Source organism: Pipistrellus hanaki (assembly GCF_964339955.1).
Source record: "Pipistrellus hanaki genome assembly, chromosome: 5".
In the NCBI taxonomy this organism is placed as follows: Eukaryota; Metazoa; Chordata; class Mammalia; order Chiroptera; family Vespertilionidae; genus Pipistrellus; species Pipistrellus hanaki.
In genome coordinates, this window is record NC_140507.1 from 88,725,979 (window position 1) to 88,740,267 (window position 14,289).

The 14,289-nt window shown below is 50.4% G+C and overlaps 1 protein-coding gene across 1 annotated transcript; it reads right to left on the minus strand.

Annotated features, from left to right (window-relative positions):
* Positions 1 to 1,436: 1,436 nt before the first annotated feature.
* Positions 1,437 to 7,639, minus strand: ANGPTL4 (angiopoietin like 4). The gene is made up of 7 exons (XM_084884837.1): positions 7,082 to 7,639; positions 6,786 to 6,896; positions 6,567 to 6,678; positions 4,163 to 4,276; positions 3,779 to 3,874; positions 3,410 to 3,691; positions 1,437 to 2,395 (listed from the first exon to the last, which is right to left on the minus strand). The coding sequence occupies exons 1-7, from the start codon at positions 7,412 to 7,414 to the stop codon at positions 2,214 to 2,216; spliced, it is 1,230 nt and encodes a 409-aa protein (XP_084740963.1). The 5' UTR covers positions 7,415 to 7,639; the 3' UTR covers positions 1,437 to 2,213.
* Between the last annotated feature and the right edge of the window lie 6,650 nt (positions 7,640 to 14,289).

The following is a 14,289-nucleotide window of genomic DNA, read 5'->3' on the forward strand; positions in this document are numbered from 1 at the left end:
ATGTACCTCGGTTGTGGGCACATCCCCAGTAGGGGGTTTGCAGGAGGAAGCTGATCAATATTTCTAACTGTCTATCTCTCTCCCTTCTTCTCTGAAAAAAAAAAAAAAAACCCAACACAATAAAACATATTTTTAAAATAATAATTTAACATTAAATAAAAATAAACATTTATTTTTTAAAATATTTTTTATTGATTTCAGAAAGAAATGAAAAGGGAGATAGAAACATCAATGATGAAAAAGAATCATTGACCAGCTGCCTCCTGCAAGTCCCCCCCTCCTCCTCTCCCCTCCTTCCCCTCCCCCCGCATTGGGGATTGAGCTCGCAACCCCGGCATGTGCCCTAGACTGGAATCAGTGACCTCCTGGTCATAGGTTGACCTCAACTACTGACCTTCTGGTTCATAGATTGACCTCAACTACTGAGCCATGCCAGCTAGCTAAACAATTGTTTAAAAATAAATAAAAATGGAGTCAATATATCCTGATATGCCTGGGAGTGAGCTGCTTTGTTTGTCATTTGGCTTAATTATTAACAGCATACTCCCTTTCACTTTCAAAAAGCATCTCAGTTTGGACCATCAGTTATAGGTCTGTAATGGGATGGGCTTGGTACTAGCAGGGACTCTTCTTTCACTACAGTATCCCAAGCACTTAGTACAGGGTTTTAGCATGTAGCAGGTGCTTGGTCAATACTAGTTGAATTTATATATGCATCTTTTAAAGCCAACTTAAAGGAAAACATACAGACATGACCAAAAAAATATGAATTTACCCCAAACACTGAATTAATGTACACATTAGAGCTGTGCTGTCCAAATATGGTGGCCATTGGCCTCTGTGATTGTTGAGTCCTTAAAATATGGTTGGTCCAAATTCAGATGTGCCATAAATGTAAAATATATACCAGATTCCAAATATCTATAAGAATAAAAGAATATGCTAATTAGACCGGACAGCCGAACGACCTTCCAGAGGTCCTTCCAGATGATCTTCTGGATGAAGCCAGGGCTGTGAGGGCCGAGCCTCTTGCACGAATTTCATGCATTGGGCCTCTAGTTTAGTATAAAAAAGCAATGTCAAGTATTTCATTAATAACTTTTATGTTGATCACATATTGAAATAGAAATACTTTTGATATATTGGATTCAATAAAATATATTTGTAAAATATATTTCACCTGTTTCTTTTTACTTTTAAAAAAATGTTTTTATCAGCCGAAGCCGGTTTGGCTCAGTGGTGGAGCGTCGGTCTGCAGACTGAAGGGTCCCGGGTTCGATTCCGGTCAAGGGCATGTACATTGGTTGTGGGCACATCCCCGGTGGGGGGTGTGCAGGGGGCGGCTGGTTGATGTTTCTCTCTCATCGACATTTCTAGCTCTCTATCTCTCTCCCTTCCTCTCTGTAAAAAATCAATAAAAATATATTTAAAAAAAATAAAAAAATGTTTTTATCAGTTGGTGGGACACTGAGAAATTAATGGTGATTCACATTTATAAATATGATCAGAAGGGTGTTCTAATTTTCTCTATTACCTGCTTCCAGAAGGAATGAATGGTGGCTTTGCTTTCTAATTTTGAAAATAAAAATAACATACACATCATAAAATAATAAATGAAGGAAATTAAATCAGTTGTCAGAGGTGATAGGGAGTTTTGTCCTTAACAGGCCAGCGAGTGTTCACCTCCACCTTGAGAGCATGTTTACCTGGATTTTGAAACTGTCCACTTTTAACAAACTTAAGGTCAAATAAGAATGAAATTTCTGAAGCTGCATTTATTTCAAGAATTCTGTGGGTTCCGCCCAGACACCAACGGCATGGGCCTGTCCCACAGCACCCACATAAAACAGCACCGCGAGGGTGCCCTCGTCCCCTGGCCAGTCAACATGACTGAATCTACCATTGAGGCTCCTGGTTGCCCCTGAGTGGTCCCTTTGCACCTCCCATTCCCTGGGTAGGCAAGGAACAGGCCTCAATGTCTGTTGGTCCCACACGTCTGTGGTCTGCACCCTGTGTTCTGTCCTCAGAGGGTATGTCACCTGTAGCCACCCTACCGAGAAAGGGGGCCTCTTCACTCACAGGCTGCTTCTCTGTCCACATCGCTCCAATGGCCCCTGCCCAGAGCCCCTGCCCAGGCAGAGTGCGGCCACGTGCTGGGCCAGAGTCATAGTCACTGTCCTCTAGGAGCCTGGGACCAGGCCCCAGCGAGGAGGCTAAGAGGCTGCTTCATCCGCTCGGGGCTGGACCAGCATGGTGGTGGCCTGCAGCGGGTAGTAGCGGCCCCGCCACGTCTTCCAGAAGATGCCCTTCTTACGCTGCTGCCGCTGCCGAGGAATGGAGTGGAAGTACTGGCCATTGAGGTTCGAGTGGCTGCAGTTACCAAACCACCAGCCTCCTGTCGGAACAAAAGGGGACACGGTTAGGCGGGGCCTGCCCACCGGGGCGGGGATAGCCGTGAGGCTAGGCACTGGACTGGCACACTCTAGATGGGAGGGCGTTGGCAGCGGTTGTCAAATTGGGTCCCGAAGAACCTCAGGTTGTAAGAGAGGAGCCTCAGGGACTCTGGGACTCCAACCCAATAACCGTAGCCTTTACATCTATGACCGTGGCAAGTTACTTCCCTGCCCCTGACATTCATTAAAGACTTTCTACACTTGGCATCTGCCTCATCAATTCCTATTATATTGGAAGAACAAAATATTACCAGTATTCCATCACTTGATGATGTATTCTTTTTAAAGTCACCCTTTTAAATGTTTTTTAATTGATTTTTTTTTTTTTTTTTTTTAGAGAGAGAAGAAAGAAGAGGGAGAGAAACATCGATGGGAGAGACATCGATTGACTGACACTTGCATACCCCCAAGATCAAGCCCACAACTTGGGCATGTGCCCTGACTTGGTCCATGGGTCAATGCTCAACCCCTGAGCAACACTTGCCAGGCTTTTTATCATTTTTAAATCTTCACCTGAGGATATGTTTTTATTGATTTCAGAGAAAGGAACATGGATGGGTTGCCTCCCTTATTCAACCCAACCAGGGACTGATCCTACAACCTGGGTAGGTGCCCTGACTGGGAATCAAACCCACAACCTTTCAGTGCATGGGATGCCACTCCAACCCACTGAGCCACACATTTTGCAACTCACCGAAAGGGAGTTTGATATGTTTCACTTCACAAGGCCTGGACTCTGCCTTAGATTTCATTTTTATGAAGTGAGTTTATCTTGGTGGCTTTGCCACAATGTCATCTCATTGAATATTCATAATAATTTTAAAAGTGGGGCAACTGTAGATGGGAGAGGTTAAGTCACACAGCGGATGGAATTGTGCTGAAGGCAGGGCAGGGAAGCAGAAAGGCAGGGAGAGGAGGCCCGGCAGGCAGGACCAGGAGGGACAGAGCTGACTCACCAGAGAGGCTCTTCGCACAGTTCTTGTCCCCCTGGAGGTCGTGAGCCTGGTCCCAAGTGGAGAAGGGAAGGGAGAGGCTGCTGGGTGTCGTAGTGGTGGCACCCAGCTCGCTGGCCGTGGGTGCTGTTAGCTGCAGACTGTAGGCTGTGTCCTCACCACCCAGGCGGACGGGGAACTGCAGGGACTTGGCATTGCCTTCCCAGTCCTGCAGCTGCACAGCCAGGTGGCTGCCGTGGTCCCCCAGGATCAGGTGCATCTTCTCTAGGCCCAGCCAGAACTCTCCTGCAGTGGGAACCGTCATCAGTGAGACAGAGACCCGCCGCCACCGCTCCTCCTCTCCCTGTGCCTCTGGCTTCTGGGAACACCCACCTTGGGGGTCTCCAAAGCCAGTCTTATAGGCTTCCCAGGGCTGATTGAAGTCCACGGAGCCATCCTGGCGCCTCTGAATTACGGTCCAGCCTCCATCTGCCCAGACAGGTACAAGGTCACTACTCACCCTCCGCACAGGGGACTCCAACTCCATCTGGCTCCAAACCCCCAAGCCCCCTCCAAACCCAGGGACAGCAATGCTCCCCTCATTCATCCCAGGGGGACTGGAGGAAGGTGGTCAAAGAAGGAATACTGTGGACTGGCAGCAGGAGGGAGGCTCAGCCCAGGTCTTTGTCCCCAGGACTCAGCAGGGGAAGAGGGAGTGGGAGGTGGGCTGCATTTGACAGAATGACAACAGTTCCCTAGTGGGCTAACTCATCCTACCTGAGGTCATCTTGCAGTTAACCAGGAAAGGCAGGGACCCCTGAGGCTGGATCTGGAAAAGTCCGCTTTGCCGTTCTCCTTCTTCAAACAGCTCTTGGCAGTCCCTGGGCAGCCCTAGAGGGCAAGGAGAGGGACAGGGAGACTGAATCAGAGAGCAGTCCTGTGGGTCCCAGGAAACAGGTGTGTGTAGAATCTGGGCAGTGGGCAACAGGGATATTAGAGGACAATCCCTAGTTCAGGACACCCTCCCCTTCACTTCCTAAAGTCTTCCATGGCTCCCTCTGACCTTCCTTAACACTGACCACAAGATGCTCCAGGACTGGCCGCTGCCCCCACCCTCCCTCTTCCCACACTGCAAGCCCACCTTCTGGCCACACAGCCTTCCAGTCCCACACACCTTCCTGCCACAGGGTCCCTCTGCCTAGCGTGCTCTTCCCTCATGCCTTTTTATGTAAGGGTTCCAGGTTCTGGAAGAAATCTCTGACCCCCCAGACCAGACCAGACTCCCAGAAAGGAGCATCAAGGACTTCCCACTCGAAATACTGGGGTCATCTGGTGTCCTCTCCCCAACTCCATCCCCTGAATGAGGCCTCCATGAGGCCAGGGATAGAGAACGTTCTTGGCCCAGGCTGGCACCAGTGCCAGGTGCTCCTAGTCCACAGCAGGTGTTTAATAAAGACACAATGACTGAATGATTGATAACGAATATTTGCAGGAGCTGAATTGGGGGCTGGGCAGAGGAGGCAAAAGCTGAGCTGAGCTGGACAGGCTTTGCTTTGTCTAGCGGGGATTCGGATCAGGTCTGGATGGGACTTGCTGGGACAGGGACCCGGCCAAGGGTCCCAGAGGGGGAGTTGAATGACTGAGTAGTGAGAGAGGGAGAGAGGAAGAAAGGGAGGGAGGGAGTGAGGGAGGGAGGCAGGAAGGCAGAGAGTGAGAAGGGGAGGGAGGAAGTGAGGAAGGAGGGATGGCCTCTGTTGGTGGGAAGTCCCGCCCCCAGCCCAGCAAAGAAAGTAGGGGAAAGGTCGCTGGAGGGAAAGGGGGAGTGAAGGCCCAGGACAAGGGGTGAATGTGTCCTATTGTTGCCAGGGTGGGGCCAGCCCAGAGTGACTGCAGACACTTTCTGGCCCCTGGGGCAGCTCCCCTTTCCCCTACTTTCCTTTCTTCCAATCAGGACAGGCACCTGGCCAAACCACCAATGTGGCTTCCATTAGCACCGGCTGTTTCTCTCTCCAGCTCTGAACTTTCCCCTACTTGGCAGGACTGAGCTGGAGCCTGGGAGTTCCCAAACCCATGAGTTCCCCCCTCCAATCCCCTCCACATCCCTCAGCCTGGACCTATACCTACTGGTCCATCCCAGAAGCCCCTCATCCCAGGACAGAAGCTGGGGAGGGTGTACTGGAGCCTTTCTGATAGGAGTGGGGGCGGGGAGCCGTGTGTGTGTGTGTGTGTGTGTGTGTGTGTGTGTGTGTGGCAGGGGCGGGAGGGGGGAAGCCCTCAGAGAGGGCTGGAAGCCAGCAATCAGTCTGAGGGTGTGAAGGGGGAGAATCTGAACTTTCACCCAGTTGGCAATAGGCAGCACAGATGCCAGGCCGGGTGATGGGGTAGGAGGACTAGAGGGAAGTTGGCTGGCTCTGGGGCCATGAACTTGAGGTGGGGCAGAGACAGGAAGCTGAGAGCCTGTGTTGACACACACAGACATGTGGTGGGGAATTTGGGCAATTTCAGGCATACATTCAAACAGAACTGCAGATGGTGGCAACGGCCAGCTCTCTGTGGAAGCAGGGGAATGGGAAATGGGGGTAATCAGGTACTTTGGGGCCAAGAATGGGGGCAGGGACCAGGTGCTCAGACCCGCAGCCCTGGGTTTGTCAGAGATGCAAGAGTGGATGTGTCTGGCTGGGGAGATAGGCCCCCTGCCCTTGCTCTACCTCCTAGATCCACATTCCCAATCTTAGAACCCTTCTCACAGGCAGGGGTTTGCTGTTCCGCCAACAAGGACTCCAGACTCCCCAGCTGGCACCCCCTTGTCCACCACGGTGCCCTCCTAGAAAGTTCCAGCCTACCTGGAGGTGTCCCTGCACTGCACCACCCCCTTCCCCACACTCCTGCAGCTCAAGTTCCTTTTGGACTTGGACCCTCTTTCCCAATCCTTGCTCTATTAATAGCCAGCAAGGCTTTGGGGAAAACCCCCTGGCCCATGGGAAGAAGGGTGGGGCAGTCAGGGGCAGAGCTGGAGAAGGTGCCCCATTAGCCCTTCACCAGGGCCCGGAGGGACCCAGGGCCAAGACCTCTCTCCTCCAGGAAGGTGGACATGACCAGGAGGGGTGCAGGAACGGCAGGTGCACGTGTCTGCGTGCGGAGGCGGGAGCTGCCAGAGGACGGCCGCGGGCTGGACACTCACTGTGTGGGTGGGTTGCGTTGTGAGCAGAGCCAGCAGGCTGGGGCATCTTGGGCAGCCTCTTCCTCCGGGCAGGCTTGGCGCGGCCCAGGTGCGTGGGGGCCAGGAGGCCCACCTGGGCGAGGACGGGGAGAGAATGTCAGCTATGCCTGCCTCACACCCAGACTCACGGGATCAGCTTGGACCTCCCCGCCCTCGCGGTGCGAGCAATCAGGTACCTACCTGGCTCTGCAGGTTCTGGATCCTCAGGTGCTGCTTCTCCAGGTGGCGCTGCTGCTTGGCCACCTTTTGGAAGAGCAGCTCGATCCTGCTGTTCTGAGCCTTGAGCTGGGTCTGGAGAGAGAGTGAAAAGCCTGGTGAGGGCCTGGCCTTCTGCCTCTCCATTCACCCGCTCCTCTGTCCTCCCAGCGCTCCATCCTTGGGCTCCCGGGCAGGAGCCCTGGAAGCGCACCGCTTCCGTCCACACCCTCCCAGACCTGCAGACCTGCACGTGCGGGCAGCCCCTGGGGAGCACGTACCTGCAGGCTGCGGAGGGTCTCGGGGACGGCCTCGCCCGGGGAGCCGGGACCTGCGGGGCCGTGCGGGGCGGAGGCGGCGGTGCCGGGGTCCCCGCAGGCGGCGCCGCACGCGCTCAGACGCCGCTCCAGCGCGCCCAGCTGCCCGCGGGTGCGCTCCGCGTGCTCGCGCAGCCCGTGGCCGAGCTGCAGGAGCCCGTGGGCCAGCACGTTCACCTCGTCCCAAGACGCGTAGCGGGGCGGCGGCTCGGAGGGCGCGGGGCGGCCCTGAGCACTCAGCAGCCCGGCGGCGGCGCACAGCACCAGGGCGGCCCCGGTCGCGGGCGCGCAGCGCATCTTCCCCGGCGGCTGGGCGCGGCTTGCAGACAGGGGGGCGCGGCACGCGGGGCGCAGACAGGGGGCGCGGCACGCGGGGCGCAGGCAGGGCTCTCCGCGGACGGACGGGGGTTCCAAACACGCGCCGACCCCGGCGGAGGCTTGCGTGGCTGCAGAAGCCCCGATGATCAAGGATCGGGTCCGAGCCTCCCGCCCTTCGCTCGGCGTGTTCCCCTTTTTATAGGGCGGGTGCGAGAGGGGGCGGGGCGGCTCCCAGGCGGAGCGCACGTGCCGGGGGCGGGGTGAGCCATCGGGGTGGGGTTCTGTGCATTCCCAGCCGTGTGGTTAGTGTGCGGGGTGCAGGGCGCCCTAAGATTGCAAAACTCAGGCTCCTCCCCGCCTGGCTCTGACGAGGCTTCTCTGCAGACCGTGAGAGACGTGACTGTCCCCCTTACCGTAATCCTCTTTCCTGCTCCGAAATTCCGAGTCACCCCCTCGCCCCCCCGCCGGCCACTGTACCCGAAGACCGGGCGGCTGGCATTCCTCGTGCCCTCCTCAAGTCAAACGCTGGAGGAGGCGTGTGAAAGGCCCTGTGCGCTGAGTCCCGCAGGACCGGCGGGGAGCCCGGGATATTAGGAGAGCTTCCCAAGACCAGGCTGTCCCCTCTCCCCCACACTACCACCCAGACGTCTGCAAGCTCCCACGCTCCTTCCCGCTCCAGGATTCGTCATAGCAGAGGTGTCTGTGGGTTTTTTAAAGTCCCTCATCATCACCCTTCCCCTCGACCTCGTGCCCTGTTGGCAGGGCCAGTGTCTGTCCCGTTAAGTCTCCAACTCAGGGTCTCTCTTCCCACACTCTCTACCCTCAGGGTCTGCAGTGTCTGAGTCTTGCCTGCATCAAAGCAGAAACCTCGGAACAGAAAGAGGGGATACTTGGAAGGAAGGCCAACCCATTCATTCATTCATTCATTCATCCATTCATTCATTCATTGGGCAGTCATCTACTCTCCTAAATGGAGCTCCCAGGTTGGTGGTGGAGAGACCCTGATACTCTGAGACTGGGGAATGAGCAAGGCTGGGACAAAGGGAGAGCTGAGAGCGGCTGCAATTCCATGGGCAAACATTTATTCAGCAAACTTTCACTAACACCCTCTCCCCCCCTGCCCTCCATCCCCTACCAACTCCCCTCTACCCGTCAGGAAAGAGCTGGCACAGAAAGTCCATCTGCCAGGAAGAACCCGGGGCAGGTTAGTTCCAAGCTCTGGCAAGCACAGCGTTGACTCAGCAGGGCCCAGAGCCAGGTCAGCTCTGTAATCCGAAACTGCATGCCTGGGGCCTGATGTGCAGGTCTGCACTCACAGGGGCCTGCCCAGATGTCAGGATCGCAGATCTCGGCGGCCATGCCAGGCAGATGGGAAGGGCAGGGAGGAAAATCTCCACCAGGAATAGACCTGGATGGTCACCATCTGCCTGGCAGCCAGCCTGTCCACGCCGAAGCCCATGCTCCGTCTGAGTGGGTGACACTGCTATCCCAGGGTGTGCTCTTCCTCCGTCTGAGTGGGTGACATTTCCATCCCGGGTGTGTTCTTTCACCCCTGGCTCCCTGCGCTGAGATAAATGATCAGTTACTTTCCCAACCTGATGGCCTTTTCATGATTCATTTTTAAAATATCTTTTATTCATTTTTTTACAGAGAGGAAGGGAGAGGGATAGTTAGAAACATCAATGAGAGAAAACATCAGCTGCCTCCTGCACACTCTCTACTGGGGATGTCCCTTTAACCAAGGTACATGCCCTTGACCTGAATCGAACCCAAGGCCTTTGAGTCTTCAGCAGAAGCTCTACTCATGCAACTACAGTCACCTGGAACTTGACTTGGAGTAGATATTCCAAGGTGGACACTTAGTGTCTGGTGATTAGCCTCTCCAGCAGGATCACCTGAGTTTCTCCCATGGTGACGGTAGTTCCAATAGGATGAGACCCAAAAAACAAGATGTATTCAACCTCTGCTTGCCTCACATTAGCTAACATCCCAATGGCCAGAGCTACAGAAGAATGTGGATACCAGTTGGCATGAATCATGAGTGAGCAGCTTATCACAGCTAGCGTAATGTAGAACTCCAAATAGTTAGACATAGACCTTCATTTGCACTCTTGACACACACCCTGCAAACACTGGAGTGAATGTCTCTATTTCATCAGGCACTCAGTGCAGATCAGGATATCCTCCTGCCATTTTCCTCTTGGAGATCCCAGCCCTGGGGGTCAGCCCAGCACACTCACTTAGTTCATTCTGAAAATGTTACCTATACATCTGCCGTGTACCATACACTAGGGGTACAGCCATCGGCAGGTAGACACAGTCCTGTCCTCAAGAACTGGGGAGTCCAGGGCCCTATCTACATAGAGTTCAGTGAGATTGATGTCGTGACTTTTTTTTTCTTCAATTCTCACCTGAGGATATTTTTTCCATTGCTTCTTCAGAGAGTGGAAGGGAGGGAGATAGGGAGGGGGGCGGGGAGCAACCATGGGAGATAGCTACATCAACTGGTTCCTCCCTCAGGGTGGGGAGCGAACCTACAACCCAGGTAAGAGCCCTTAGCCAGGAATGGAACCCTCCACACTTTGGTACATGGGGCGTCGCTCTAACAACTGAGCAACACAGGCCAGGGCTCCAGTGACATTTTGTAGACATTTAATTAAACATTTATTAACTTTAATAATGCAGACTATTTGTTATTTCCCAATTTGTGAGATGATATGCATTGTTTTCAAGCCTCAAACATTTTGTAGGGGCTTGGAAAGCCCTTACACTTTCTTTGTGGGAAAGTTTGCCCTGGGGAGGAAGACAGAACACGTAACTCTGTGATTTCTTTCCTTTTGTGTGAGTAATTTTAAATTTTGCAATAATTTCAACTTACAGAAATTTTGCAACAAGAGTGTAAAGACCACTTGTATACTCTTCGTGGAAATTCACTAATTGTTGACTGTTCTAGTCGCTTTATTATTCTCTCAGTCTCTCTATCTGGAAAATGAAACATGTATCGGCATATACTAGTATGCATCTGTAACATACACAACAAAATATAATGATATATAAAACATTTATTGAGAGAGACATGTATAATATATACATTTATACGTAGATGAATATATAACACACACAGAAACAGAATACATGTATGTATAGAAATATATAATTCATATACCTGTAGAGATGTATTACAACACACAGAGACATATGTACACTAGAGGCCCCAACAGGGACTGGGTGAGACTGCCCTCATCACTGGCCAGGCCTAGGAACCCCACCAGTGCACAAATTCCTGCACCAGCGTCTAGTTTATTTTATAACTGGAAGTTTGTAACTTTTATTTTATTTTTTATATAAATATATTGTATTGATTTTTTTTACAGAGAGGAAGAGAGAGGGATAGAGAGTTAGAAACATCAATGAGAGAGAGTCATCGATCAGCTGCCTCCTGCACACCACCCACTGTGGATGTGCCCACAACCAAGGTACATGCCCTTGACCGGAATCGAACCTGGGACCCTTCAGTTCACAGGCTGACACTCTATCCACTAAGCTAAACCGGTTTCAGCGAAAGTTTGTAACTTTTAACCTAATATGATTCTTTTAACCATTTAACTTGAATACTGGGTGATCAGTGCTATCCTGGGAGAAGCACAGGAGCTGTAAGAGCTCAGAGAAGGGGCCAATCCTCTCAGGCAAGGCTTCCTGGGGCAGGGGCCAGAGGCTGAGGGGACCAAGATCATCCAGACCAAGAGAGTAAGGAATGGGCGACCCAGACTGGGGAGGAGCCTGAAAATGCACTATAGCCTGGGGCGTGCGTGCCTGATTCTTCCCAGAAGAGCCCAGTGACATTGGGGCTAAGTATGTGGACACCCCAAGAGAGGCCTCTGTGCCTGTCTACGGACTGGCCCCACCACACCGTCAGCTGATCATGACCTTCTCGGCCAGCCTTTGGTCACATTCAGGTCACGGGGTCAGCCCCAGGGCAGGAGCCTCAGAGGCTTGGGCAGAGATGACTCAGCTTCTGGGTTGAGGATTCAGAAGGGAACAAAGTGGCTGCTACAGAGACGCCCTCCCTATCTGCACCGCGAAGTCTCCCCAGTCTGGGAGCGTATGTGAGCCTTTGCTCCCAGGGCAAACTCACCAAGGAGAGAAAAACAAGTCTAAGTGCACTTTACAGCACTCACCTTTATAGCATCCAGCATCACATGCTCCATCTCACCTCCTCAAATTCGCCTTGGATAGGAGAACACGCCTTTCCCTTTTGAACTAGGGAATCTGAGATGTTCAGACACTTCGCCAAAGTTGCACAGCTTTCAAGGGCCAAGATTTGTTTTTTTTTGTTTGTTTGTTTTGTTTTTTAAATTAAATCTTTATTTTTTTAAATCTTACATATAATATTACATCAATAAACATTAATATTTCAAGAATAAAAGGATTTTAAGTATAATAATATTGCCAAAACTGTACTAATATATCACAAAAGTTGTAGGAAATATTAAAAATCTGCAAATAACAGGATTTCTTCTATTATATCCTAGAATATTTTTTCCCTTTGGCTCTATTTTTGTTCATCAGTTTATATTGTTCATTATATTCCACAAATGAGTGAGATCATATGATATTTATCATTTTCTGACTGGCTTATTTTGCACATGTATGATGCTCTCCAGTTCCATCCATGGAACTGGAGAGCATCATACATGGAGAACATTTAGTATGATGCTCTCCAGTTCCATCCATGCTGTTGCAAATGGTAAGAGTTTCTCCTTTTTTACTGCAGTGTAGTATTCCATTGTGTAGATGTACTACAATTTTTAAAAAAATATATATTTTATTTATTTTTTACAGAGAGGAAGGGAGAAGGATAGAGAGCTAGAAACATCGATCAACCGCCTCCTGCACACCCTCTACTGGTGAGGTGCCCGCGACGAGGTAGAGGTACATGCCCTTGACCGGAATGGAACCTGGGACCCTTCAGTCTGAAGGCCAACGCTCTATCCACTGAGCCAAACTGGTCAGGGCAGTTTTCTAATCCACTTATCTGCTGAGGGGCACTTAGGCTGTTTCCAAATCTTAGCTATTTAAAATTATGCTGCTATGAACATAGGGGTGCATATGTCCTTTCCGATTGGTGTTTCTGATTTCTTGGGATAAATCTTTACTTATTTATTTTTTTAAATATTTTATTGATTTTTTACAGAGAGGAAGGAAGAGGGATAGAGAGCTAGAAAAGTTGATGAGAGAGAAATATCGACCAGCTGCCTCCTGCACATCCCCTGCTGGAGATGTGCCCACAACCAAGGTACATGTCCTTGACCAGAATCGAACCCGGGACCCTTCAGTTCGCAGGCCTACGCTCTATCCACTGAGCTAAACTAGTTTTGGCTTTTTTCTTTTCTTCTTCTTCTTCTTCTTCTTCTTCTTCTTCTTCTTCTTCTTCTTTTTTTTAATATATTTTATTGATTTTTTTACAGAGAAGAAGGGAGATAGAGAGATAGAAATGTCAATGAGAGAGAAACATCAACCAGCTGCCTCCTGCACACCCCCTACTGGGGATGTGCCCACAACCAAGGTACATGTCAAGGGCCAAGATTTGAACCTAGTTCTCTCTCCAGGTCCAAACCACTGAATCTTTTGTTTTGAACAGATAATGTATTTCCATTGCCCCAAACCCAAAACGTTTAAACAGCTTAGCTGGAAAAGTCACCCTCCCCTAGTCACATGTCCACACAAATTTTGTTCAAGAATGTTTATCCAGCCCAGCTGGCGTGGCTTAGTGGTTGAGCATCGACCTATGAACCAGAAGGTCACAGGTCGATTCCTGGTGAAGGCACATGCCTGAGTTGAGGGCTCAATCTTCAATGTGGGGCATGTATGAGACAGCCAATCAGTAATTCTCTCTCATCATTGATGCTTTTCTCTCTCCCTCTTCCTTCTTCTCTAAACTCAATTAAAAATATTTTTATCTCTGATAAGGGTTTAATCTCCAACATTTACAGGGAACTCATACAACTTAACAAAAGGAAGATAAACAACCCAATTAAAAAAATGGACAATGGACCTAAATAGATACTTTTTAAAAAAAAATTTTAAATATATTTTATTGAGTTTTTACAGAGAGGAAGAGAGAGGGATAGAGAGTTAGAAACATCGATGAGAGAGAATCATCGATCAGCTGCCTCTTGCACACCTCCCACTGGGGATGTGCCCGCAACCAAGGTACATGCCCTTGACCAGAATCGAACCTGGGACCTTTCAGTCCACAGGCTGACGCTCTATCCACTGAGCCAAACCGATTTTGGCTAGATACTTTTTGAAAGAGGACATTCAGAAAGCCAAGAGACATGAAAACATGCTCAAAGTCACTAATCATCTGAGAGATGCAAATCAAAATGACAATGCGGTACCATCTCACACCTGTCAGAATGGCTATCATAAGCAAATGAACAAACCACAAATGCTGGCGAGGATTCGGAGAAAAAGGAGCCCTCATGCACTGCTGGTGGGAATGCAGACTGGTGCAGCCACTGTGGAGAACAGTATGGAGTTTCCTCAAAAAACTAAAAATGGAACTGCCATTTGACCCAGTAATCCCACTTCTAGGAATAGATCCCAAGAAATCAGAAACACTAATCAGAAAGGATATATGCACCCCTATGTTCATAGCAGCACAATTTACCATAGCTAAGATTTGGAAACAGCCTAAGTGCCCATCAGCAGATGAGTGGATTAAAAATCTGTGATTACACCTGCACAATGGAATATTATACTGCTGTAAAAAGGAAGGAACTCCTACCATTTGCAATAGCATCAATAGACATGGAGAGCATCATGCTGAGTGAAATAAGCCACTTGGAGAA